Consider the following 25,829-nt stretch of genomic DNA (forward strand, 5'->3'; position numbering starts at 1 on the left):
CTGGCTCAGTGATGTGGCAAATCCTGGTCTCCATGACCCTGCTGCCCCTCTCTGTAAATGGGGATCAACAGGACTTGGATCAGCAGACCTGCCTCCAGCCATTGGAGGGGTGTCCCTGGGCTGCTTCATTAAAGGGAGTGACTATATCCAGGGTGCGTTTTATGGGTTGGATCTCTGCTGTGCGTTTTGCTTTTGTTTAAACCTGTCGGCACTGGATGTTTCCCAGTTAGAACAGAGAGGCTTGACTCATAGAAGTTGATACCAGGAATGGAATCTGTTCCACCGAAAACAGGGACTGATGGTGGGGAATAGTGAGCTACTATTATTAGAGGAAACAAACAAACAAACACAAAACTATAGCCGGCCACACTAAATGAGGAACCTGGTCCCCTAAAGGGAAATGACTTAGCCTGTGGCTCCATTTCACCCTGAGGAAGTTCAAGGGCCTGTCTGGACCGAAATGGGCGGTCGTGGGGAGAAGGACAGAAGGTTTACCAGAACCTGAGACCAGATGGTCAAGCCCTGAGTGGCTGAGAGTCAGATGAAGAAGGTGGATGACTTATCCTTGCTGATCAACGGCTCACAGCTGACTGTAGGCATGAGGAGAGCCCGAGTCCGCACCCTGGGCAGCTGCCCCTGCTTCCCTACCCCCTGGGGATCCCAGAATCTTTCAACCCCACCCAGATAGAGGGACCTGTGGCCTTCAGCTACTCGCTTAACCTCTCTGAGCTTCTATTCTCATCTAGGGATGGAAAAAGATAAAGTTCTACCCCATAGGGTTGAAATCAGCCCACAGCTTTGGCCTAAGAGAAATCAGGCAGTAGGTCAAGTAAGGGATTGGGCCCCACGCGCATGCTGAGCCCAGAGCTCTCCGCATCACGGGCATTCGATACATGTGGGCTGAGATGAAGAATCAGAAGGTGGCCCAGCGTGCCCCCAGCCCAAGACCACAAAGGCCACCTCTGTGGTCATGTCAGTTTCACTGAAGACGAAACCACAAGGCCACCTCTCCCTGGGCCCTGCACCCAGCAGCCCTGGGGCACACTGAGCCCATCCCGAGAGCAGGGGCTGAGAAGACTGTATTGCTGGGGTAGTGCTTTCACTGAGTTTTGTCCCATGGCCTCCTCCAGGCAGCCCTCCTGGATTATTATGGTGCAGACTGCCCCCCATGAAACTCCCAAAGGGCTGACCCCAAGTCTCAGCACACTGCCCAATTGAAGAGTCATCCTCTCCAGGGACATTATGGGGGCTCACAGGTCCCAAGGGTCCCTATGAGTCTGGACACCTGTGGCAGAACCACCCACATGGAGCGCCGGGCCAGGGAACTAGGAAAGTGGCCCAGACCTTGAGTCATGTGAACCTCAGCTAAGTGGCTCTGGGACCCTGGGCAGATGTTGCCTCTCTGCAGGCTTGTCTCCTCAGAAAATTCAGAATCACCTCACAGTTCTTATGAAGCTTTAAGAGCTACACGTCAGGACAGGAGCCCCAGTGCCATCATGTCCCCCCCCCTCCCCCCCGCCGTAGGAGCCCCCAGGAGCTGACCCATTAAGAGAAGCTGTGCGGCATTTCTCCCCTGGCTCTGTACTTAGGGTGGCTTTCGGGGAAGGGGAGAGGGTAATGCTGCTGCTCTAGGCTCTGGGCTGAAGGCTATTACTCCTCCTCTAGGTCATCTTTGGCCTTGACTTGGGTTGTTACCTAATAGCTATGGGATCCTGGGCAAATCACTTTTCTCTGGGCCTCAGTTTCTGCATCAACCAAAACTGACCATGCTCTCTTTAGGTTGTTGTAAAGGTTCCATGAGGTGAAGCATGTACCGTGCCTGGCAGATAGTAGGCCCCCTATTCATGGCGGGGGATGTTGGTCATTCGTGTTAGCATTGGGAATATTGTTCCGAAGGAACTGCGATCAAAGGAGGCTGCAATGACAGTCACAGAAGCACTCACTGCTGCTTCAATGTCCCCTCCCCCTGGGACAGAGGGACCCCAGCACACACCTGAGGGCCTCTCAGAGGTCACCTGTGCCCTTCGGGGAGCAGAAGGTTGAGAACGTGGCAGGCCTCCTCCTCCGGCGGGGGCTATAGACACAGAGGCAAACACGGCCACTCAATTAGTGTCTTTATTCGTACTGTTGACATTTCCCATGGGGAATTGTTGAAGGGCGAGGAGGGGAGGGTGGAGCAGGGAGCGTGGCTTGGTTTTCCTCCATCCGGTGGAGGAAGTGAGGGGACAGGCTCGGACTAAGAGAGTGAACAAGGGCACCATCGCAAGGTGGGCGGAGACGCTTCACCCAGTGACTTCAGGCGGCCCGAGTCCTTCTGTCAGGAAATGCGATTTCAAAGTGGAAAAGTAAAAAACAAAACAAAAAACGATGGAAAGAAAAGGACAAAGTGCATACAGAAAAGGCTCTAAGGCAGCCAGCAGTGGGAAGCCAGGTGTCTGGGTGGCCTCCTGGCCACGCCTCTCCCCCAGGCCAGGCTAGGCCGGGCTGTTGGGCCACCAGTGCCCTCTTGAGACAGTCCCTGTTGGCTGGAAGCCACAGAAGGTTGTGGAGGGAGGACAGCACCAGGGTGTGGCAGCACCAGGGCGGCCCAGGGCAGGGCCGCATTGAGGAGATCAAAGCCTCTCTGGGGAGTGGCCTGGAAGGCTGGTGGGCTATGGAGGGATAAAGCGCCCCTTTCCTTGGGCACAGGGCACAGTCACTCTCTGGAATCTTCTATGACCGGGTGGCGGTGAGAATGCTGTTTAACCACAGAGCTGAAGGCTGCCAGGCCCGTCCGGGTCCTTCCCTGGCGCGCGGGGCCCGGCGTGCAGAGCGTGATGGAGACGCCGGGCCGGTGGGCGCTGCGACCAGCTCAGCAGCCCAGCCAGTCGTTCTTGATGCTTCCGAGCTTCACGTTCCTCAGACTATGGTTCTCCAACATCTGGTAATAAGAGCCCTTGAAGAAGTAGCTGTAACCTGGGACGAGAGAGAGGAGAGGCTGTGAGCAGCCCAGGCCTTCTGGCCCTGGAAGGTTCCTGGGAGCTTTGAAAGCCCGCGTGCCCCAAGGAAGAAGCTTTTAACCCGGAGGGGACCCTCCGAGGCTGGGAAAGGGACACGGCTGTGGGAGTAAGCTCTCGGAGTCGTCTTCAAGATGGGAATAGAGGTACCACTTAGGGCCTGTGGTGAAGCTGAAATCAGACAATACCAGCTACTACTAATGTACTTAGTACCCCTCTGAGCACCATCCCTAAACCGGAGGCAACAAACCAGGAGGCAGCTCCTCCCACGGGCCCACAGATGGGTTTTATTTGGCGCACACAAGGTGTTTTATTTGGTGGTTGTTTTGTTTCATTTTGAATTCTGCATAAGTCGCTACCGTATAAACATCTGTATGTGTCACAAGGAAATACAGACTTTTTCTGCTTCCTTTGAAAAGAACTGGAATATGCAGCCACATCGGGCCCCGTCCTTGCAGGGCAGCCATGATCAGAAGCAGAGAAGCAACTGCATGTCCCCTGTCAGCGAGCCATGTGCTCTCTGGTTCGCCACAGACCCCACCACTCCCTACTGTCTGCCTGGCCTACTTCCCTCATTTGTGCTACCGGCCTGGCCCCTCTGGGCTTTGGAATCTGTGACTCCTGACATACATCATCTCGTTTACTTCCTTTAAAACCCTGGCACACAGTAGGTGCTCGTTGGTTGTTTATTCCTGAAGATCATCCTTAACCCAGCACCTTTAGCCACTAGAGGTCAGGGCCATGTGCTTAGCCAGCATATGATAGGGGCTCAAAAAAAAAAAAATCTTCCTGGAATTTAATTAAAATGCTCTCTAAAAAGCCACGCTGGATCCCTTCCAGGGCCCTAGAGACTCCCAGAAGCCTCCTCAAGAATATGGCTTTCAAACTCCAAATTCTACCCTTCGATGACACTGGCTGTTCTGTCCAGCAAGGGAACCGGGGCACAGTGAGTTGAACGGGGACCTTTGCCACATCAGCAAGAGGCCATGACCAAGCTGGTCCTATCTCAAACGGAGCCATCCTTCTGCTGACGGGAGGCGGTGACGAGGCCTCCTGCGGAACCCAAAAGGGCCTGGATCAAGCCCCAGAATGAATGCAGGGCACCGAGCCCATGTTCCTGGCCCCCCACAGGCCTCCCGCCCCCCCACCCCCTTCCCTGGCTCCAGGCCCTGCAGCTGTGAGAGGCCTCTCTGGGTCTTACTGCCTGGAGCCTGCTGCGTGAGCGGAGGTCAGGGGTCTGGATGCCTTCCCAGCCCTGGCTGAAGGCGCCGGTTTGTTCTCCCCGGCCCCACCGGCCTCCCTGCACAATGAGGGAGTGTGTGCTCGTAGGACAGGGGCCCTGGTGGGGGCGGGGGGCGGGGCTAGAAAGCAGACAGAGGCCGGGCAGCTCACCACCAGCCTGCAGGTCCACCGCGGCATCCAGGTCATCGTAGATGGCGTTCCAGGCGTCTTCGATGAGCTTGGGGAAGTCGGGATCCATTTTCTTCTTCACCTCGTTGTATCTGCAAGGGACGGGACGTGGTGAGCCAGTGGGGCCGCCCTCGCGGCCACCCCTCCCCGGACCTGGATGCGAGGGCCCCGCTGACGGCTCCTGGGTGGGCCCGGGCAACCAGACCTCGCCTTTCTGGGAGGCGGCCGGCTGGTCAGAGAAGGTCTGAACCCCAGCTCCCCAGCTCCCTCATGACGTGACTTTCACAGTCCAATAAAAACCACCTGGTGATTACCGCTCTCGTGCAAGCAGGCTGTTAACAACTTTTCATTTCCCTTCTCAGTCCATCCTTAGGATCATCCTAGGACACAAGGATTCCCGGATACCCAGTCCACAGACCAGAGGCTTAGATGGGGGGCCCAGCTTCTGAGGGGGGGTCCAGCCCAGGCCTCTCTGAGCCTCGCTTTTACCAGCTGCAAGATGGGGTTCTATTCCCTCTAGTGCAGTGGTTCTCAACCTTCCTAATGCCACGACCCTTTAATACAGTTCCTCATGTTGTGGTGACCCCCAACCATAAAATTATTTCCGTTGCTAATTCATAACTGTAATTTTGCTACTGTTATGGATCGTCATGTAAATATCTGATATGCAGGATATATTTTCATCGTCACACATTGAACATAATGAAAGCATAGTGATTAATCACAAAAGCAATATGTAATTATATATGTGTTTTCTGATGGCCTTAGGTGACCCCTGTGAAAGGGTCGTTTGGCCCCCAAAGGGGTCGCGACCCACAGGTTGAGAACCGCTGCTCTATTGTCTCGATTAATGTGTACACCAAAGGAAATAACACATGCCCAGTGCCTATCCCTGTATCTGGCAGCTTATTTGGGACGTATTAGCTCCTTTACAGACTTTGATCCCCACGGCAACGTGACGGGCACTGGACGCAGCGTGCCCATCACTCTCCCTCTGGCTGGGACACATCGCTGCCTTTTCACCTGTCCGTGGAGATGATAGCACATGTCCTGGGGGCTGATCTCAGCCGGGACAGTGAGGTTACCGTGCAGGTTAGTCACGGGCCCCCCATCTCTCCGCCTTCTCTCTGTCCCCACAGTCTCCTCTCCAGTGTCCCCGCTCGCCTGTGCGCTGCTTTGAAAGGTTTCCCTGTGACTCCGTAAGCCCCTCGGCAGCTGGAGACATGGCCGTCAGGGACACAGGATCCACGGGTGTATCCTTGAGGCACACAGGACTCAGTCTCCACACCTGGAAAATGGGCCTAATACGCATATCTGCCTCCAATGAGAAACAGAGGTGGCATGCGCAGCCTCAGGCCCAGCACAAAGCACGGGGCCCGGCATGAGGACCACTGTTGTTTTACCCAAGTGTGTTTATGTCTCTTGCTGTACCGGAGGCCCCACACGGCAGGGTGACTATGTCTTGACCACCGTCTTCTAGCCCCTGGCTCAGTGCCTGGCACACAGGAGATGTTGAATAGATATTTGAGGGCTTCGTGGGAGCTTCCAGAAACAGGGGCTGAGCACTCCCTGGCATGAAGGAGGGGATGGCCAGGCTGGAGGCAGCGACTTGTCCTTTGTCGCTCTGGGGCCCTCTCTCGTTCTCCACCAAGAGCAGGGGAGGTGGGGGGGGGGGGAAGGTCTGGGGTCCCTGCAGACTCTGCACCAGGACCAGCATCTCAAGCTCAAGGGAGCGAGACCAGGCCCTTCTGGAATTGGTGCCTAGAGCCTCTGAGGGAACCTACAGCTCTGCCACTTTTAAGAACCTGGATTCTGGAAGGTAGGCTTGCTGTGGAACAGGACTGGGAGGCAGTAACTTGGCTAGAAACCCCAGCAAAGCACCGTCATGGCCTGTGTGTATGTGTGTGGTCTGTGCGCACTCATGTTCACATGTGGATGCATCTGTTCTTATATATGGACATACCCAGGGTGCATAGGGTATACCTGTCCAGCCTGGCTGGCATGGCTCAGTGGTTGGGCGTCGACCTATGAACCAGGAGGTCACGGTTCGATTCCCAGTCAGGGCACATGCCAAGTTGTGGGCTCGATCCCCGGGAGCCCCGGTGTAGGGTGTGCAGGAGGCAGCCCATCAATGATTCTCTCTCATCATTGATGTTTCTCTCTCTCCCTCTCCCTTTCTCTCTGAAATCAACAAAAATAAAACCACGATTCAAGGACACTAGGGTTCTAAGACTCACGTCTGTGAACCTGTGCCTGTCACTGCCCACATGCTAAGGTCGGGAGATCCGGACCCGGCAGCACGCGTGTGCCCGGGAGGGCTCCGGGGCCTGTGGGCGGGAGCCCGCCCTGGGTTTCCTGGCTGGCTGCGTTCTTTCTGGAGGCTTGAGATATCAATCAGCTTAGACTGCTAAGTATCTTAACAGCATGTCTGGAATTCCACCCTTCTGAATGCCTGGGCCGCCAGGGGCGGGTGGTGGGCGGGAAGGTGGGAGAAGAGAGGGCCTTTGGGAAGAAAGCAGGATTGTGCCAGGGATGACAGACCCAGGGCCGGAGGCAGGGGCAGCCACAGAGGAGCCACAGAGGAACGTGGGTGGGTAAAGGCACCCGACCACCCCTTCCTTGCACAATCACCCCTTCCTTGACCAAATGACCCTTAGGGTGCTGTGGAGGGGCCCCCGGGTGAGGGGATAGGAAAGGCAGGTACGATCTCGGCTCTGTGGCCAACAACACACCTTGAACCACAATTTCCTTCCCTGGGAACTAGGACAACATTCAATCACCCTGAGGCTGCTTCTCACTGACCATTCCTAGCTATGGGGCCGCTGCCCCTTAACCTTGACCCTGACCGCTCAGAACTGAACCCTTCCCTTTAGATAACCTGGAGCAGAGAGCTACCTGCTGGCAAGCTGGCCCCTGATTCGGATGCTGGCTCCTGGGGGAAGCTGGTGCACCCATCTCTCAGTCTTCATCCTATTGTGCCCTCTCCCATCCCTGCCTCTACCCCCCATTTCTTAAGACCCCCCACTATTTGGGGGGCACAGTGTAGAATAGCGAAAAACAGCATGTTCTCGGGGAGCCAGAATTCCAGGGTCCAAATCCCACACGGCCACTACCTGGCTGTGTGACTTTAAGCTACATACTGAACCTCTCTGATCCCAAGTGTCCTCATCTATAAAGTGGGAATGCTAATCACACCCATCTCTTAGCCCTTGGCACAGTGTCTGTAGGAGAAGCTATCGTCTTTCTTTTCATTACCCATCCTTCAGTAAATCATCCCAAATTGTGAAGCTCTAGGCCAGACGTGGGCCCATCAAGAATTCTGAGAAGGGGAAGGCGGTTCTAACCAGAATTGCAGCCATCATGCGCCTACATCATCCCTTGATGACTTCTCCAAGGGGCTGCCGTCCTGGCAGGTTGGAGACCAGAGAGGGGACATCCAGGGCCCACCGGCCTCCGAACGTGACCCAGGAGGCACGAAGCCGCCGTGTCTGTGGCCACGCAGCCGGCTCTGCCAACCTCCTTACCTCCAGAACTTCTTTCCAGCAAAGATGTATGTCTTCTTGTTCTTGCTCCAGTTAAAGGCAGCATCCACTCGTTTAACACTGGGGGGCAGCCCCAGGCTGGTCAGCGGCTTGGGGTACCCGGGCTCCAGGGTGCTGGCTGAATAGACCCAGTACTCATCTCCTGGGGTGGAAGCAAAGAGCGTGTCAGGGACTGGTGCTGAGATGCCCCCGGCCAGCCCGTTCCTCCCCTCATCTGTCTGCCGGGGACCCCGCCGGGGCCATTGTCAGCAGGGAAACGCCTGGAGTCAGAGGCCGACCAGGGCCCGCGTGGACGGGGTGACAGTGGGTTATAGAAGGTGCCTGGCCAAGGAGGGGAGGAGTCCAGCCCTCACTCCACTCACCAGCCATGTACTGTGGGTGCCACGCCTGCCACGTGGGGGCACCTTTTTCTAATTTGTGCACAGGAGCCCTGGGGACCAGAACCGCCCTGGCCACAGCCCACGATCCCTGGGGTAAAGGATCCTGGGAGTCGGCTGGTGGAACAGGTACCCACGGTGTTGGCTGAGCCTTTGTGGCTCCTCCAAGAAGCCGCCCCTGTGCCCCAGCTCAGACCTGCCAGTCCTCCCTCCCGCCTCCCAGCACTGACTGCAGCCCCGTAACAGCTGGTTTGTGAGCTCTGTGAGGGCAGGGGCTGGATCCGCAGCCCATGGCAGGTGCTCAAATCCATGTAGGATAAAAGCAGGGCTCCCCAGACATTAGTCACGTGACCCTCTCTTGATGATTTTGACCACCTGTAGAGACTCCTTGTACTATTATTTACTTTCAAGGAATTCATTTTGAAATCTTCAGAAATACGTTCATTTTAAAGTTTAAAAATAGAAGCTAATTGTGGTGGGTTTTTTAAATTCCCACTAAAGCTGTTGTCTGCTAGAGGCTCTAGCTGGCATTAGAGCCACCGGCACGAAACTGCAATGTTCCTTCTGGAAAAGAAATCAGGAGAGAGAAAGAACTCTCCTGTGGGAAAGTAATGACATGCTCGCTCCGTGGGCGATGCTGTCTGATGCTGGTGTCTGAGCCGGCCTCCCGGACGAAGCCCACGCTTTCGGATGTGGTGGTTGGAAGAATGGGTCCCTAACGCGGAGGGAGCACCCGCAGGTGCCCGGGAACCGGGAGGCAGGGCCCCAGGAGCCGAGGGCCCTGGCAGCATCCTTCCCACACACCTGCAAAGAACACCGCCTTCTCCTCCTGGGGGGCCTCGTACACAGCATCGATCTTGTCCGGAAGCTCAGGCCAGAATGTGGCCACCAGCAGGGGCCCCGTGGGCTTCTCGCCCAGCGTCACTGTCCGCCAAATGAACCTGAGGGGGGAGGGGGACAGTGGAGCGGAGGCGGCCCTTCCCCAAAACGTACGGACCGCCGTCCAGCCCCACCAGGCTCTCGGTTCCTCCCCGAAGCAGCCAGGAACTCGCGCATCTCTGGGGGCTTTGCCCTTGCAGTTCCCCTCGTCTCACGCACCCTCCCAACCGGTCAGCCCATTCCTGTCCATCTGAGTCCAAATCTCCCGAGGGCTGCCTCCGCCCAACGCCTCCTCAATCTGAATGTGTCCACAAAGCATTTGACTCATTAACGCTTCAGCAACCACATGTCTTTCATTCTGCCCTGTATTGCTGTTGGTGTTCTCTGCCTCAGTTTCCCAAACCAGATGCACGATGCTCAACTTGAACGTGCATCAGAGTCATCAGGGGGGATATGCTAAAATGCAGGTTCATGGGGCCCACTCCCAGAGATTACAGGCCGAGGTCCTGGGGGTGGGAGCAGACACCCACACTTTTCACACACACACCCTAGGGGGCTTAGGGTAGAAGGCCCAGGGACCTCTCTGAGAACACGGATCTAGGCATTAAGGAGCCTCTCTACCCCCAGCATCCCGTCCCCCACCCCCCGCTCCTCAAGCCTAACCAAGTACTTGGCACCATCGATGCCAAGTGGTTATTTGTTGATGATACCAGCTAGCACAATGGGACACACGGACGCTGTGCCAGGTGGTGTTCTAAGCGCGGAGCTCACCAAACCCTTACAACCGTCCTGTGACACAGGTGGGAAAATATGTCCCGTCTTACAGATGAGGAAACTGAGATAAAGATACATCATTAACTGGCCTATGACTGGGCCGCCAGTAAGTAGTAGGTCTGGGATGCTAACCCAGGCCGTCTGGCTCCGAGCCCACGCTGTCAACTAGCATCTCTATGGATGGATGGATGGACGGATGGGTAAATGGAGGAGGAGGAGGAACTGATCACAGATGATAGATGCGTAGATAATGGGTGGATAATGGGGTGGATGGATAGATAGATGAATGGATGGATGGGTATATGTGCCTTTGCATGGATGGATGATGGATGGATCCTTTAATGCAGCCCTAATACCATCTGCCATTATCCAGGAGGGCTAGGGCCGCTGGATGGTCTCAGCTCTTGGTCAATTGAGTGGGGCCTTTATAGCACAAAGGACACCTCCTTTCTCTACCCTGTGGTTCCTTGCTCCCTGGACATGGGACAGTTTGGCCATTGGAGGTCAAGGCCATTCTAGGACAGCCTGCATGATTCTTTCCAATGTTTCCCTCATCCCTCTGTTAGAAATACAGAGCGTGTCTGTTGCCATGTGACTGTGCATGCCGCCCCAGAGGGTAGGCCTTGGACTTGGCTCTGTGATTTGCTTCGGTCAATGGGATACCCTCAGACGTGATGTGAAGCTTTAACGGTGCTTGTGCGGCCCGACTTGGCCTCCTGTGCTTCTGCCATCTGCCATCTGTGGCCACAAATCCCAGGAGGATGAGTGACAGCAGCGCATGCCCACCCACTGCAGCCCGAAGCCAACACGCCTCGTAGACCCACGGACTGTGGGGGTGAGCCACTGAGATCCGGAGGTCACCAGACATGCAGCTAAACTAGGGCCCTTCTAGGAAGCGTCTAGTGGGGTCCCTGTGCGAGGCCTGGGGGTCCAAGCAAACGGGCACAGGGCGGAGGACAAGAAGCCCCCCCCCACTCACCGGTCCTTGAAGAAGAAGATCTCCCCGCGGATCTGAGCGATGCCGTCAAAGACGATGTCTTGTGTGCAGATCTCGGGAGTGACGGGTCCCAGCGTGGGGGCGGGGCCGGGGCCGGTGTCAGTGTCAGGATTGGGCCCTGGGGGAGGACACCTGACCTCAGACTCGCCCCAGGCCCAGGGGTTCCCCGCACCAGGCTGAGCCCCCAAGGCTCCCACCCAACCTGGTAGGGATCCGAAGAAACACTATTCTGGCCTTAGTGTGAGCCGAGTAGGAGAGGGAGACGATGCCTGGACATGGGGAGAGGGGGGGCGGAGAGAATCCAGCATCCCATGGCCCTTCGCACTTTATAATGCTCCTCACTGATGCCCCCCGAGTCAGACCCCACTTCATCCCTGGGGGGCAGGCATCATTATCACTCCCACTTCACAGATGAGGACACTGAGTCTAGACAGGTGAGGGGCAGAGGCAGCATACAGCCCGGCGCCTCCCCCTCCAACTCGGGTTCAAGTTCACTGCTTGCTCCCCCAGCCTCTCCGCTCAAGCACCACTTTCACTCTTTCGGCGCCGTCCACGCAGCACCAGTACCGTTACACACCTACTTTTTCCAAAACATGGACTTTACTTTTTAGACTCTAGCCTCGTGGCAAGCACTAATAATAAAGGACTGGTCTCAGGTCCTAGTTGTATTGCTCCGATTACACATGCAAGTAAGAGAGTCATCAGGAAAACTAGAAACCTGCATCCCTGTATCGTGAAGGCCATGGCAACGCTGGGAAATGCTACCCTGCGTTTAGCTCATTCCCCTGGACCCTAAACCTCACTTGGTGGCTGCAACCTGGTGACCCTGGGGCCAGCCAGGTGACCTGTCTCAGGTCTCAGTTTACTCCTAAAAGACGGAGAGCCAAGAGGGGCGTGAGCAGTGATGAGATTTGGAAAGGAAAGGAGCTGTCCCCGGTCCCCTTGGCGGGCCGGCCCCTCCAGGCCAGTCAACCCCGGTGCCTCCTGCCCTCGTCTCCTGCCATCTGGGAGAGCCGGGACCGTCCCGGTGCACCCCCTGCCCCTCCATCCCGGGCTGCACGGCCTCCCAGACCCCCGCCCCAGAGCCCCAGCCGGGCTCACCGTAGAGCTCTTGGATGCCCTTGATGTCGTCGTGGGACAGGCGGAAGTTCTTGGTGTAGGTGTAGATGGGGGCCATCAGGGCCCCGGGGTCCTGCGAGTGCTCCAGCCCCATCGCGTGGCCGAACTCGTGAGCTGCCACCAGGAAGAGGCTGTACCCTGAGGGCCGCAGGGAGGGGAGGGGAGGGGAGAGGGACAGGGAGAGAGACGAGAGAGGAGTCAGGCCTTGGCTTCAGAGACGAGGATGTTGGAGGCCATCCTGTGGTGGGGAGAGGGCCCTGGGAGGGGCACGGATTGATGTTTCCTGCTCCTGAGAAATCTGGGGTGAATAGACTAGGCCTATTCCTTTCACGCAGGGCAGGCTGCCCTTGTGCTACAAAGGAAAAAATGAGGCATCTGCGAATCCGCTATGTAAAGTCCCAAGGGTTAAACATCGTGCCTCCTGGTGTCTTGTGTTTCTCTATAGAGACCAGGGAAAAACCGGCTCCGCAGTCTCCAAACAGGTAGGAGAGTGGGGACAGGCTGGCCCGAGGGTCCCCCACTCCTGCCCCAGGGACAGCAGTAAACGCCGTTCCCACTTCCAGGGGCTGCCCAGGCTCAGCCGCAGACCGAGGGCAAACCTGTTGTGGGATGAACTGTGTCCCTCCAGAAGGTGGGCTCCAGCCCTAACCCAGAGGACCCGTGAAGGTGACCTGACCTGGACACAAGGTCTCTGCAGGTCAATTAAAATGGAAAGCCCGGCAGGCGTGGCTCAGGGGTTGAGCGTCCACCTATGAACCAGGAGGTCGCGGTTCGATTCCTGGTCAGGGCACATACCGGGTTTCGGGCTTCATCCTCAGTGTGGGGCGTGCAGGAGTCAGCCAATCAATGATTCTCTCTCATCATTGATGTTTCTACCTCTCTCCTCCTCTCCCTTCCTCTCTGACATCAATAAAAATATATATATTTTTAAAAATGTTAAGTCATACAGGGATAGGGTGATCCCTTAATGCAATAGGACTGGCGTCCTTATCAGAAGAGATACAGAGACGAAACGGAGGGGAATGGCCACGTAATGACAGAGGCGGGAGTGGAGTGATTCCCCGAGGAAACGGGGCCCGGCGGACACCCTGATCTTTGCCTTCCAGCCTCCAGGAGTGCCAGAGAGCGCATGTCTGTCGTTTAAAGCCACCCCGTTTGGGGTGCTCACGGGAAACCAACAGAGAGCCCTGGTGCATCATGCCAGCTGGAGCCCTAACCCATTCCGGCAGGTGGCGAATCCCACCTTCAGGGAGAAGCTGGAGCAGAGCAGGTAAAATCAGGAGATGCCCTAGCCTGGCCTCGGGGGACTAAGACAAACTCCTCTGGCCCGCCTCTGTCAGCTGGCCTCCAAGTTCCATGTCGTTGTGAGTCCAAAGATGGAAAAGTAACAGAGAGACGCACCTATTTCTGGCCGGCCCAGGACCAGCCCTCTCACCTGGCCATCCTGACCCATCAGTGAGCCCAATGACCCTGAGCCCCACAGATACAAGTGGGCACAAGCACCCTGCTCACTGCACTGACCACACAGGAGGGTCACGGCCTACCTCCTGGTCACGCCCTCACCCCAGCCCGGGAGTCTGGGAGGGCAGAGAGCAGCTCGGGCCGGCTGTGTCTCTGCACCCCCATGCACAACTTGGTGAAGGATGGTGCCTTGGGGGGCGTGGGGGGCGCACGGAGGGCTCTGGGGCTCTCCCCGGCTGCGTGGAGGCGGGAGGGAGCAAAGATGAGCTCCTCTTGTTCTCCCCTCTCCTCCCGCCCACCCCCTCCTGGGAGGCAGCTGTCTGTTGGAGTGGGGATGCCTGGTAGGAAGGGGAGTAGCGAGCCCAGCACGGGGACATGGTGGGCAGTCTTCTTGGGGCAGCAGGTACCAAGTGGACGGGGTCTTCCATCAGCAGCCATGCCTCTGCCTGGATGGGCGTGGTCTAAGCAGGGACACGCGTCCACCAAGAGCAGGTCTTGTCCCCACCATGGGTGGGCAGGACCTGAGCAGGGTAGTGTCTCTACGCTGGTGAGTGCAGGGCTCTGTCTGTGCCTGAGGTGGGTGGGGACTCGGGACAGCTTCCCGCCCAGATGTGGGGTGTGGGCGTCCGGGCCCCACTGCCGCGGCCTGTACCTTGGTCGGGACAGAAGCCCCAGGTGCGGTCATCGTCGAAGCTGGCGGTGGTGGAGCACCAGGCCTTCCCGTCGCTGCGGCCGTCGCTGGTGCAGCGCTCGTACTTCTTGCCCAGGAAGGTGAAGGGGAAGACGCAGGGGGCGCCGTTGCCGTTCCCGCCGATAGTGGACATGGCTGTGGGGTCAGGGACGCGGGTCAGGGCCGTGAGCAGCCTGAGCCCTCCGCCACCAGGGACAGCGACATGACGTGGACATTCACACCCCCCCCCTGAGCCTTCGCCCGAGCAAGTGATGGATGCACGGCTCACCCACCCACCCGACAACCCTGTGCGGTCAGAACCGCGCCACCCCATTTCACCGATGGGGAAACCGGAACGCAGAGAGCTGAAGGAATACTCCCTGAGCCCTGGCCGGTTTGGCTCCATGGATAGAGCGTCGGCCTGCAGACTGAAGGGTCCCAGGTTCGATTTCGGTCAAGGGCACATGCCCCGGTTGCGGGCTCGATCTCCAGTAGGGGGCCGTGCAGGAGGCAGCCGATCAATGATTCTCTCTCATCATTGATGTTTCTATCTCTCTCCCTCTCCCTTCCTCTCTGAAATCAATAAAAATACATTTTTTTAAAAATTGCCTGAGCAGATACTGCTAGGCAGCGTTCAGGCTTCAAATCCAGAACTTTCGTCGGGCTCCATGGACGGGGACCCAGGGACCAGAGGCAAAGGGGCTGGGCAGGGATAAAGGAGCAACACCCTTCGCTGGACCCGCAGCTCCGCCGCAGAGGGCCCTAGGGAAGCCTGTCCGCTCCCTTGCAGACAGGAGGTGCTCACACATACCCGCTGGACGAAGGGAGGGAGGGATGGAAGGAGGAGGAAGAGGGCAGATGAGAGTTCCTGCTGACAAAGAAAGGCAGGGAAGAGAGACTTCAAGATCCAATGGAGGCCCTGACCAGTTTGGCTCAGTGGCTAGAGCGTCGGCCTGTGGACTGAAGAGTCCCAGGTTCGATTCCGATCAAGGGCATGTACCTTGGTTGCCGGCACATCCCCAGTAGGGAGTGTGCAGGAGGCAGCTGATGGATGTTTCTCTCTCATCGATGTTTCTAACTCTCTATCCCTCTCCCTTTCTCTCTGTAAAAATATCAATAAAATATATATATTTTTAAAATCCAATGGAGGGAAAGAAAAGGACCTGGAGAGCATTGTGCTGGGCGAAATACGCCCTCGGAGAAAGGTACGCACCCCGTGATCTCACTCACAGGAGGAATCTAATGAACCAAATAAACGGATGATCAAAAAGAGACCCAGAGACAGAGATGCACGGGACAGACTGAGGAAGCTCAGAGGGGGGGGGGGGGAGCAACCAGTGAACGTGTCTGCGTAGATGCATCGCCCGTGGACACAAACAATGGGGAGGGGAGGGCCTGGGGGGGAGGGAGAGGTTGGAAGAGGTTAATGGGGGGAAATGGGGACCTAGGTCATACTTTCAACAATAAAGGTTTTTTAAGAAGAAAGAGGAGGACTGGTCAGGGAGGCTGAGGGAGTGTGGGCCATGCAGAGGGGTCCCTGGAGGGCCCGACACCAGGCAGCACCGATCGGGCTGAAGTGGCGATTGGTCCCAACGTCTGTGCTGCTAAGTATTCCGGCAGAGCCCCGTCCTGGGGAAAGGAGGCGGGGCTCCTGTGAGTTCTAGGGAAGGCGGGGAGAGGGGAGCACCCACCGGTCTCGGGGCAGAAGCCGTATTTCTTGTCGCGGTCGTAGTCCTCCGTGGTGCTGCACCAGCGGTAGCCGTCGCTGCGGCCCTCGGTGGTGCAGCTGTTGTAGGTGGTGCCCTGGAAGCTGAACGGGAACTTGCAGGCCTTTCCATCACCGTTGCCACCCATGGTGAACAGGGCTGGGGTGGGGGGGAGAGAGGGAGGGTGCAAATGTGAGAGAGGCCACCCACCGGGCACCTGCGTGGGCACAGAGCTGGCTGGCCACCAGCCTGCCTGCCGGCTCACCAGTGAGGTGACAGCGTTGTTAAAATATTAAAAATGGGCCGAAACCAGTTTGGCTTAGTGGATAGAGCGTCGGCCTGCAGACTGAAAGGTCCCAGGTTCGGTTCCAGTCAAGGGCATGTACCTGGGTTGCGGGCACATCCCCAGTGGTAGATGTGCAGAAGGCAGCTGATCGATGTTTCTCTCTCATCGATGTTTCTAACTCTCTCTCTCTCTCCCTTCCTCTCTGTAAAAAATCAATATACTTAAAAAAAAAATGGCCCTAGCCAGTCTGGCTCAGCAGGTAGAGCGTCGGCCTGCAGACCTAAGGGTCCCGGGTTCGATTCCAGTCAAGGGCACGCACCTCGGTTGCAGGCTTCTCCCTGGCCCGGGCCCTGGCTGGGAGCCCATGCAGGAGGCAACCAATTGATGTGTTTCTCTCACATCAATGTTTCTCTCTCTTTCCCTCTCTCTTCTACTGTCTCTGAAAATCAATGGAAAAATATCCTCAGGTGACGATTAAAAAAGAAAAATTAAAAATCACCGACACTGGTTGGTAAGCTGCTGCTTCTCTGAGCTCCTGGGGACCTCCCCTGGCTTCCTGGTCAACCCCAGCCATCCCCTGGGCCCTGATGGACCCTCACCCTCGCGGTGAACTCGTAGCACACAGCAGGGAGCCCCAGGAACCCTGCTCCAGCCCCAAGGTCACTGTCCACCTGCCTGGTCGATGCCCACACCACGTGGATCACTAAATACATCATCCATGGTCGGCAGGACCGCCAGAATCTCTCCATTTGATAGACAGGGAAACCGAGGCCCAGAGAAAGCTGATTCCGGAAGTGCTCATGGTCTCATGGTCACATAAACAGAAGAACTGGGTGAGGTGTCACGGAAAGCCACAAAACACACAAATGTCAATCTCTCTCTCTCTTGCGCGCGCGCGCGCGCACACACACACACACACACACACACACACGAGGCTTCACCTCCTCTCACCCCAGGCAATTTTCTGTGGTCCCTGGAGGAGGCAGTGGAAGAGGAAGAGGGAGGGAGAGGGGTGTCTTTGGAAACCTCCATCCACGCTGACCTCGAGACAGGGGCCATGACTGGAGAATTGGGGGGAGAGAATGGGATTCAGAGTCTGGGCTTATCTGTCCTGGGTTCTTCCCCTGTGGCCCGTGGCCTCATCCACCCCAGAGCTACACAATGGTGCATCCCTGGATTGCCAGCGAGCAAAACCACAAGTGCGTAACGAGGACCATCTGTGCACAGCCGGGCCAGCGGTGACCTCACCGCCCGTTAACTCCACCGCGACCAGAATGGAGCCCAGTCGTGGGACTCAGGCCCCCGTATCCTCACTGGTTCCTTCTCCCCAAACAATAGACCTTCTCCTGCCCGGCTCAGTGTGGCTCAGTGGTTGAGCGTTAACCAATAAACCAGGAGGTCCCGGTTCAATTCCTGGTCAGGACACATGCCTGGGTTTTGGGCTCCATCTCCGGTGTGGGGCGTGCAGGAGGCAGCCGATGGATGATTCTTTCTCATCATTGATGTTTCTATCTCTCTCCCTCTCCCTTCCTCTCTGAAATCAATAAAAACATATATTTTTAAAGAGAGAGAGAGAGAGAGAGGCCTTCTCTTGCAACGCCAGCAACAATGGGTAAGAGAAGAGGCAACCCTGAGGCCAGATGCCCTGGTGGCCTCCGCGTGGGGAAAGGCAGAGTTAACGGCCACGCCGCTGGCTTCCCATCGGCTGTGTGTCTACCGCCCAGGAAGCCCCAAACTCCTCTCAGATCCTGACCCCAACAAGGATGAAGAGAAACAGACACTGAGTCAGCAGTCAGGAGGGGCTGAGTAACACAACATCTGCCCCCAGACGCAGACACGTGCGTGCTGTGCGTACTTGCCTCTGGCTAGATTCCAAGTAAATGGCCAATGTCCCAGGCCGGGGAGAACCCAAACTTATGAATTACAGCTGTTTTCGCTTCGAGCATCAAGGCATTCTTTTCTCATCACAAGGGTTGATGCATGGGAGGGGGACACAGCACCTGAATCCCTCCTGGGAAACGCAGCAGGCATAACAGATTTCTATTTAAAGTTTCTGATGTATTGATGGCTGGAACTCTTAATACACAAAGTATCACATGGGCTTTGGTACCAAAAGCATAAACAGAACCCTTCTGTCAAGAGGGCTGGGGGTCAGTATTCAGTTGCCATGGAGTCAGATGGACTCACAAACATGTCGCGTGACAGCCAAAAGGACAAAGGCATGTGTGGGTCAAGGAGTCTATGGGGGGGGCGGGGAGAGAAAGAAATATTTAGAGAAACGCTTGGGTTTTCTACCACTCTTCTGGCTTTCAATCTCCAGACTCATCAGATAGGATGACTTGACAGAGTATGAAGGTACACGTACTGTCATCCTCAGATTTCTGATTAAAAAGCGTGTCAATGCCGAACCGGTTTGGCTCAGAGGATAGAGCGTCGGCCTGCGGACTGAAGGGTCCCAGGTTCGATTCCGGTCAAAGGCATGTATCTTGGTTGCGGGCACATCCCCACTGTGGGGGCGTGCAGGAGGCAGCTGATCGATCTCTCTCATCGATGTTTCTAACTCTCTATCCCTCTCCCTTCTTCACTGTAAAAAATCAATAAAATATATTTTAAAAAAAATAAAATAAATAAAAAGCGTGTCAAGGATATTTTTTGAAAAGGATTGTGCTGGCCAATACCCTGACCCCTTTAAAAATGTTCCCCTCGATTTGGCTTCACAATACCTGAAAATGTTATGTTTTGAGCATTGACAAACACACACACACAAATACTAGGCCAAGACACAGAGATGTAGACACAAGCAAAAACAGACAAGAGACCAAGAGAGGCAGATGGAACAGTCCCCCTACACAGACACAGGCAGACACACACACCTTCAAAGACACACACACACACACACACACACACACTAGCAAAGTTGGCATCAGAACCAGGAGTAACGGCTGAAATTCCAGGGGTCGGTGCCCCCCAGCCAGGTTGGGTACCAGCCTTGGTGTCTGAGTCTCGGTCCCCAACCCCATTGCTAGACTTCTGATCCATCCTGGAGCCCCTCTCTCCTCGTGCCCCGGAGCCCCCAATCCTACCCAGGGAGTACAGAGTGGTTCTAGAGAGAACCACTGGGCACGTGAATATTCTAAGTTCCTCCTAAGGTGTGCAAGAAAAGAATAATTAGCACAGCACACCTGTGATTTCACATATATCCTTGCTTATGGCGAGACAGAAAAAGGAACTGACTCAATGAAAGCATGAAGTAAATAATTATGCAGGTGAGAGGGACAGTAGGGTGGCAAGGGCTGCCTGGCAGTGCCAGGCCTGGGCAGCGTACATGACGGGGGACAGTAGGGAGCCTGGGGCCGGAGGACTCACATTCATGGGGGCAGAAGCCGTATTTGTTGTCCTTGTCGAAGTTGTAGGTCGTGGAGCACCAGAGGAAGCCGTCCGAGCGGCCTGCGTTGGTGCAGCTGGTGTACTCCTTGCCGTTGAACATGAAGGGGAACTTACAGTACTCCCCGTCGGCGGTGCCGTACTTCACTCGGACCACTGGGGGGCGACACAGGGTGGGGTGAACCTCTCCAGGCACCTTCTCTGGAGACCAGAATCCTGTGGGGCTCCCCTCCCCCTCCCATCAGAGTAAATGGAGGTGCCCAGGGTTGTGGGGGGAGGTACGGTCCTTGTTGCTAGGTTACAGGGAGACAGGCAGAGGACTGGAGAGGAGGCTGGGGCATGGGGACGGCCACTTTCTTACCTTGCCCTTCACCCAGGGTCCACAGCTCATCGTCGTCAAAGTGGGAGTCTCCCCCAACACCAGGCCCCGGGGCGAAGGCGTGAGCCAGGAGCCCGTCCTTGCCATCAAAGGGGTATCCGTCTCCATGCTCTGGAACACAGCGGGTCTCAGCTTCTAGCTGCCCCCCTGGGCCCTGACCCCCCAGCCACACCCCACCCACCGGGCATTTGTCCCCTTCCCTATCCTGTTGGCGTTATCCAAGACTGTGACACAGAAAGTCAACGGAGAGTTGCTGACTTGATGGTCAGCATCCTGAGGTCTCCATGGTCAAGTCTATCACCGATATTCACACCTCTAAGCCCCAGGCCTAATGGCCACCCAGGTCCATACCACACACCACCACCCCCACCCCCTGCATCACCATTCTCCTCACAATGTCCACACCGCCTACCTTTATGTCTACACTACCGCCAGTGCTCACACCACCCTCCCAGACGGCGCCAGTGACCCGGGTCCTTGTCCACTCACTCTCCTGTCTACACCGCTCCATTCTCTCTGACCTCCTCCCAGGCCTGGAGTTCCTCAGGGCGGACCCGTGCTACCCAACAGAACTCCCTGTGATAACGGGGGGACACTGTGCTGTTCATCACCAACCGGCCCCTGTGGCTGCGGAGCACTTGAAATATGGCTCGTGTGACCGAGACACGGCACCTGGATTCACTGCATTGAAACTAATGGAAATGCAACCAGCCCTCCGTCTCTCGGAGCTGCTGTACGGGATGGTGCGGGAAGACCCCGTGCTTGCAGTTGACGCTGCCTCCAGGGAGTGACCAGTGCCACGCCATCTGCCTCACATCCACGTGGCTCTCTAGCGCCCGGTCCCCGCTACGCCACTCGGCGTCCACCCCTCCTCCTCTCCTATCTCAGCTGCTCCCAGTACCCCGGTGCCTCTCTAACGGCTAGATTCCCTCTGTCTCCACACCGAGCCCCTGCTGGTCCCGACTCTCCCTACCCCAGCGGCCGAAGTTGATCATGATGTCGGCGTCTCCGTCGTGGATACGAGAAAACCGGAGGGGGGTCACGTTGCTCCAGACTTGGAAGGCGCGGGCGAAGGCATCATCCACCGTGTCGGAGTCAAGGTCAGGCGTGTAGCCAATGATCCTGGCGGTGGGAGAAACGCACAGGAGTGAGCAGGCACACGCACGCGAGTGGGTGTGCGTGTGTGCAGGAGCCTATGTGAAATCGTGCGAGTGCACGGATGTGTGCAAGGGTGGCACGTGTGCACAGGTGTGGGAGTGTGTGCAGAAGCACGTAAGGGGTACAGGCGTTTGCATACACGAGTGTGTACAGGTGTGCACACATATGCAGGTATACATGTGTGCGTGGTGAGCAGAGCTCCCTGGGTGAACAGCCCGCCCAGAATGCCTTGCATCTGAGACCAGCCAACATCCTCAGGCCTTGTCTCAGGACTCTCACCCGTCCCTTCTGGCTGGGGGACGCACGGGGCATAAATAGTGCACATGGGACGGGGCAGAGCTCTCATCCTGGAATCCAGCACGAGCCGCACAGAGCAGAGGCCAAATCCAAACAGGCCTCCGCAGAGGGTCATCCCAATCGACAACGGATGACAACTCCATCGTCTAACCAATTAGCAACCAATATCCCGTTCTCTCCACCTGCCCCAGAGACCCCAACCAGGAGTAACTGACTGGCAGTGATCACACTGTTGCTACACACCGGACACTGAGAAACCCCTTTACATATGGGGTCCAGCTTAATTCCCAACGAACTTCCGAGGAAGGTCCTGTTTTAGCCCCATTTTGCAGATTGGAAAGCCAGGGCGCAGGGCATTGAGAAATAAGTCGCCCGATGCCTCACGCCTACGAAGTGTGAGAGTCAAGTCCAGGTCTGTCTGACTCCAGCTCCTAAGAACTCTGTATGCAAACTCCTTAAGACTCCACATCCTCACAGGACGGACACCTCCTGGGTCCCTGGAGCGGGGCGAGGCCCGAGGAGACCCTGTGTCCCACGGCCCAGAGGCCCCGCCGCCCCAGCCCTGCCTCGGTACCTGTAGGTGATCTCGTTCTTCTCCCACTTGGGCTTGCGGGGGAAGAAGTTGTAGTTGGCCACGTCGGGGTTGCCGCAGCGCGGCTTCTTCATGGTCATGATGGTGCGCTTGTCGAGGTTCCCCGTCTCGGGCAGCCCAAAGAACTTCTGCATCTTCTTCAGCGCGTCCTTCAGCCCAATCAGGTTGCACTTGTCCTTGGGGCAGCCGTAGTAGCTGTTCAGGTATTGCTGGGAGAAAGAGCGCCAGAGGTAAGCAGCCCCGTGAGGGCGGCATCGTCCTGACCAACGCAGGCTGCGGTCACCAGCCCCAGCCCAGCCCCGCAGGCCAGAACAGGACATCATCCAGGGGCCCACGGGCACTGGGGGGAGTGCTGGGTTCCCAAACCAACCTTGATGCCCAAACCAACTAGTTGAGTGACATAATGGCTGTAGAGAGCATGATGTCAGGATGTAACCCTAATGCTCATAGCAGCTCTATGATGTGGTTATTATTACCATCCCCATCATTCAGAGGAAGAAACTAAAGCACAGAGAGGTCAAGACACTTGCCTAATATCACACAGCTCACAAATGGCAGAGCTGGATTCAGACCCAAGCAATCTGGCTCCAGAGCCACGCTCAGAACTGTAATTCACTACCCCTCTTTACCTCCATCATCTCTTTTACTCCACCTAACGATGGAATTATGTTATTTTTTTCACATTTCTTACATAGAGATTCGAGGGCTATGTGCATGGGTGGCAGCAGCAGACAGACCTGGCTCCAAACCCTGGATCAGTCATTCCCATAATGGACTTCAGGGACTCTGACCCAACTGAGGCCTCTGCAGAGGGTCAGGAACCAACCAACTCATTTATTTCTTCACCAAATACTTTTTGACACCTGCCATGTTCCAGGCCCTGTACTAGTGCTGGGGTAAACTGGTGAACATGACAGGTGTTTCTAACTATGTTTTTTATGGATTTTTTTGGGGGGAGGCGGGGAGAGGAGGGAGGGAGAGACAGAGAAACATCAGTGAGAGAGAACCATCGATCGGCTGCCTCCTGCATGCCCCCTACTGGGGACCGAGTCCAAAACCCGGGCATGAGCCCAGATGGAAATCAAACTGGAGACCTCTTGGTGCATGGGGTGATGCTCAAACCACTGAGCAACACTGGCCAGGGCGCAACAAAAATAAATGCAAAATTAAATGTGATGGGTGCTGGGTTGGGAAGGTGAAAGCAGCCAGGAGACCTTATAATAGGGGCCCTCACCGTGTTTGTAGTAGTAGTTAGGAAACAAAAATACGGGGTATAATCTATCTATATATAAAAGGCTAATATGCAAAATGTCCCCTTGGGAGTTCGACCAAAGACCATGAGTTCGATCGCTCACTATGACATGCGCTGACCACCAGGGGGCAGCACGGAATGAAGGAAGTCCCTAGCCGGCAGCCGGAAGGCCCCAATCGGCCCTGATTGCTGGCCAGGCCTAGGGACCCTACCAGTGCACGAATTCGTGCACCAGGCCTCTAGTAATAACAACGATGATGACTAACACCAAGTGCTTACCATGTGCCACTTCGGAGAGTGTTAGCTTAGCTTTAACGGGCACTGCTACTGCCCTCAGTTTGCCGAAGAAGCTGGCACTGAGAGGTGAGGTCACTTGCCCATGCTCACAAGGCCAGCTGGTTCGTGCACCTGGGACGGGAAGCCAGGCAGCCCAAGCGCAGAGCCTGCTTCTCAAGCCTCCCACTGCCTTGCCTCTGGGCAACATGGACTCCCTTATGCTCCGGGGAAGGTGGGGGCACCCGGGTCACTTTGTCAAAGCTCCAAAGCCCCACCCTCACCCCTAACCAACAGCCACATCATGATGCCAGCCGGCTCCAGATCCGTGCCCAGCCGGGGTGGCTCAGTGGTTGAGCATCGACCTATGAACCAGCAGGTCACGGCTCGATTCCTGGTCAGGGCACATGCCCGGGGGGCTCGATCCCGTGTGGGGCGTCAGGAGGCAGCTGATCAAGGATTCTCTCTCATCATTGATGTTTCTCTTTCTCCCTCTCCCTGCCTCTCTGAAATTAATAAGAATATATTAAAATATATATATATATATATCAGCCCCTAAAAATGTAAGCTGTCTCAACCCATTTATCCAAAGGGGACAGAGGCTTGGATGCTGGAAAGGAGGGAGGGATGTTACATGCTGAGAAGGGGTTCCCAGGGTGACCCTCGGGCATAGGAGCTCTGTCTGGAGTAGCCTGGGGACCAGGCTGAAGGAGAATTGGGGGTTTCCTGGGGGGCGGGGTGAGGGAGCAATAAGATTTCAGATGTCTTAGGGGCTAGAAGGAACATCTTGAGGGGTCCCCCAGCTCGAGGCGCTAACAGGTTGAGAGCTGTTGCCCTTCCACTGTGCCCAGCCAGGCGCGGGCGCTCACAGAACATCCATCGGAGCCGCCGCTGGGAGCCCCGCCAGGAGGGAGGGCTCGCTGGCTGCTTTCCCACCCGCCGGGCGCCTCCGCCCCCGCCCCACGCGCCAGGCCTCCAGCGCCCGCCCCTCCCTCCGACCCCGCGGGCCACCTCTCTCCTGTCCCCCATCCCTTTGCAGAAGTTGCAGAAATTCGAGGAAACTTTCCAAGATCCAACTGGAGACCCTCCTGGCCACCTTGTCCACTGGGCCCGGCGAAAAAGATGCGCCATGGGCGTCACTCCTGCCCCCAATATTTGCCCAAAGGTCCCCTGGAGCGGTCTGCCCAAGGCCCCTCTCCAGATGTGTGCCAAAGGTCCCCATGTTCGCCAAGCCCGGCTTGGCCCAGAGCTCCCAATGTGTGCAAGAGTTTACCCAAATCGCGTGCCACAGAAGCCTCTTTCCAAAGTGCCGCAGGGCTTAAAAAAACCTCCACCGTTTGCTACCGGGACCCCTTTAGGCCTTCTGCCAAAGGCCTACCAAGATGCTTGCCAAGGGGACCCTTCCCCCATGTGTCCAAAAGTTGTTTACAAAGCCGCCCCTTGGCCAAATCCTTCAGCTACTAGACAATGTCCCGGTTATTTACAAAGGAGCCCTTTCCTGCAGTTGGCCAAGCGCCCCCTGCCCTCCCCCGCGTCCCACGCCCCCCGGCCGTGTCCGGAAAGTTTCCAAGTTGTTTATCAAAGGCCTTCGCCACTCACCAAAGCCCCCCTGCGGTTTCCAAAACAGACCCCACCTCCGGCTGGCCCAGGACGCCCCTCCCCCACGCTGTGTGCCCCTCGGGGGAGGAGGAGGTGCAGCCGGGAGGCCCCCCAACCTTGCCTACAAAGTTTGTTGAAGCTTGGCTCCTGGAGGCCCGCGGAGCCACTCACCACGGCCATCTCTTTGTCCGATTTGGGGGCGACATCACCCGGGAACTTGATGATGGGCGATGGCGCGGCGGCGATGGGGCCCAACAGGCAGCCCAGGACGCAGAGCGCCCGCAGCGCGCCGGCGAGCGCGCCCCGGGCCACTGGCGTCTCCATCATTGCGCTCCTGGCCCCGTGCGTCGCCCCGGAGGTCGCTGGTTCTGGTTCGAGGTGTGTGGCCGCGCCGCCGCCTGGCTCCGCCGCGCCGCGCTGCACTCCGAGGGGACAGCTCGCCTCGGTGGCCTCGCTCTGCCCGGCTCAGCTGCGCGTGGCCCGGTCCCTGCGCCTCCGTCTGCGCCGCTGCCTGTGCTGCCGGTCCCGGAGTCCCTTTGTATTTTTAAAGCCCCAGATGTACAGCCTCCAGCCACCCCTGGGGGAAGTCTGGATGCAGCGGAAACAAGGGAGGGCAACCGCCAGATGTGGCCGGCTGGGCTGGGAGGGCGTTGGCAGTGCAAGGAGGTAGCGGTGGTG

The 25,829-nt window shown here is 56.8% G+C and overlaps 1 protein-coding gene across 1 annotated transcript; it reads right to left on the reverse strand.

The window, feature by feature from the left end:
• Positions 1–2,097: 2,097 nt before the first annotated feature.
• Positions 2,098–25,829, reverse strand: MMP2 (matrix metallopeptidase 2). Its single transcript, XM_006103059.3, has 13 exons — positions 25,323–25,829; positions 22,010–22,236; positions 20,954–21,102; positions 19,963–20,091; positions 19,584–19,757; positions 15,917–16,090; positions 14,208–14,381; positions 12,077–12,232; positions 10,958–11,093; positions 9,130–9,266; positions 7,931–8,090; positions 4,389–4,498; positions 2,098–2,955 (listed from the first exon to the last, which is right to left on the reverse strand). The coding sequence occupies exons 1-13, from the start codon at positions 25,476–25,478 to the stop codon at positions 2,852–2,854; spliced, it is 1,986 nt and encodes a 661-aa protein (XP_006103121.1). The 5' UTR covers positions 25,479–25,829; the 3' UTR covers positions 2,098–2,851.

Source organism: Myotis lucifugus, unplaced genomic scaffold, assembly GCF_000147115.1.
Source record: "Myotis lucifugus unplaced genomic scaffold, Myoluc2.0 scaffold_459, whole genome shotgun sequence".
Taxonomy (NCBI): Eukaryota; Metazoa; Chordata; class Mammalia; order Chiroptera; family Vespertilionidae; genus Myotis; species Myotis lucifugus.

Coding starts and splice junctions, on each gene's coding strand:
- MMP2 (XM_006103059.3), bottom strand. CDS start 25,478: ATGATGGAGACGCCAGTGGCCCGGGGCGCGCTCGCCGGCGCGCTGCGG. Junction 11,094..12,076: donor GGGCATCCAAGAGCTCTACG/GTGAGCCCGGCT, acceptor GTCCTCCCCCAG/GGCCCAATCCTGACACTGAC. Junction 9,267..10,957: donor ATCTTCTTCTTCAAGGACCG/GTGAGTGGGGGG, acceptor CTCCCCCCTCAG/GTTCATTTGGCGGACAGTGA.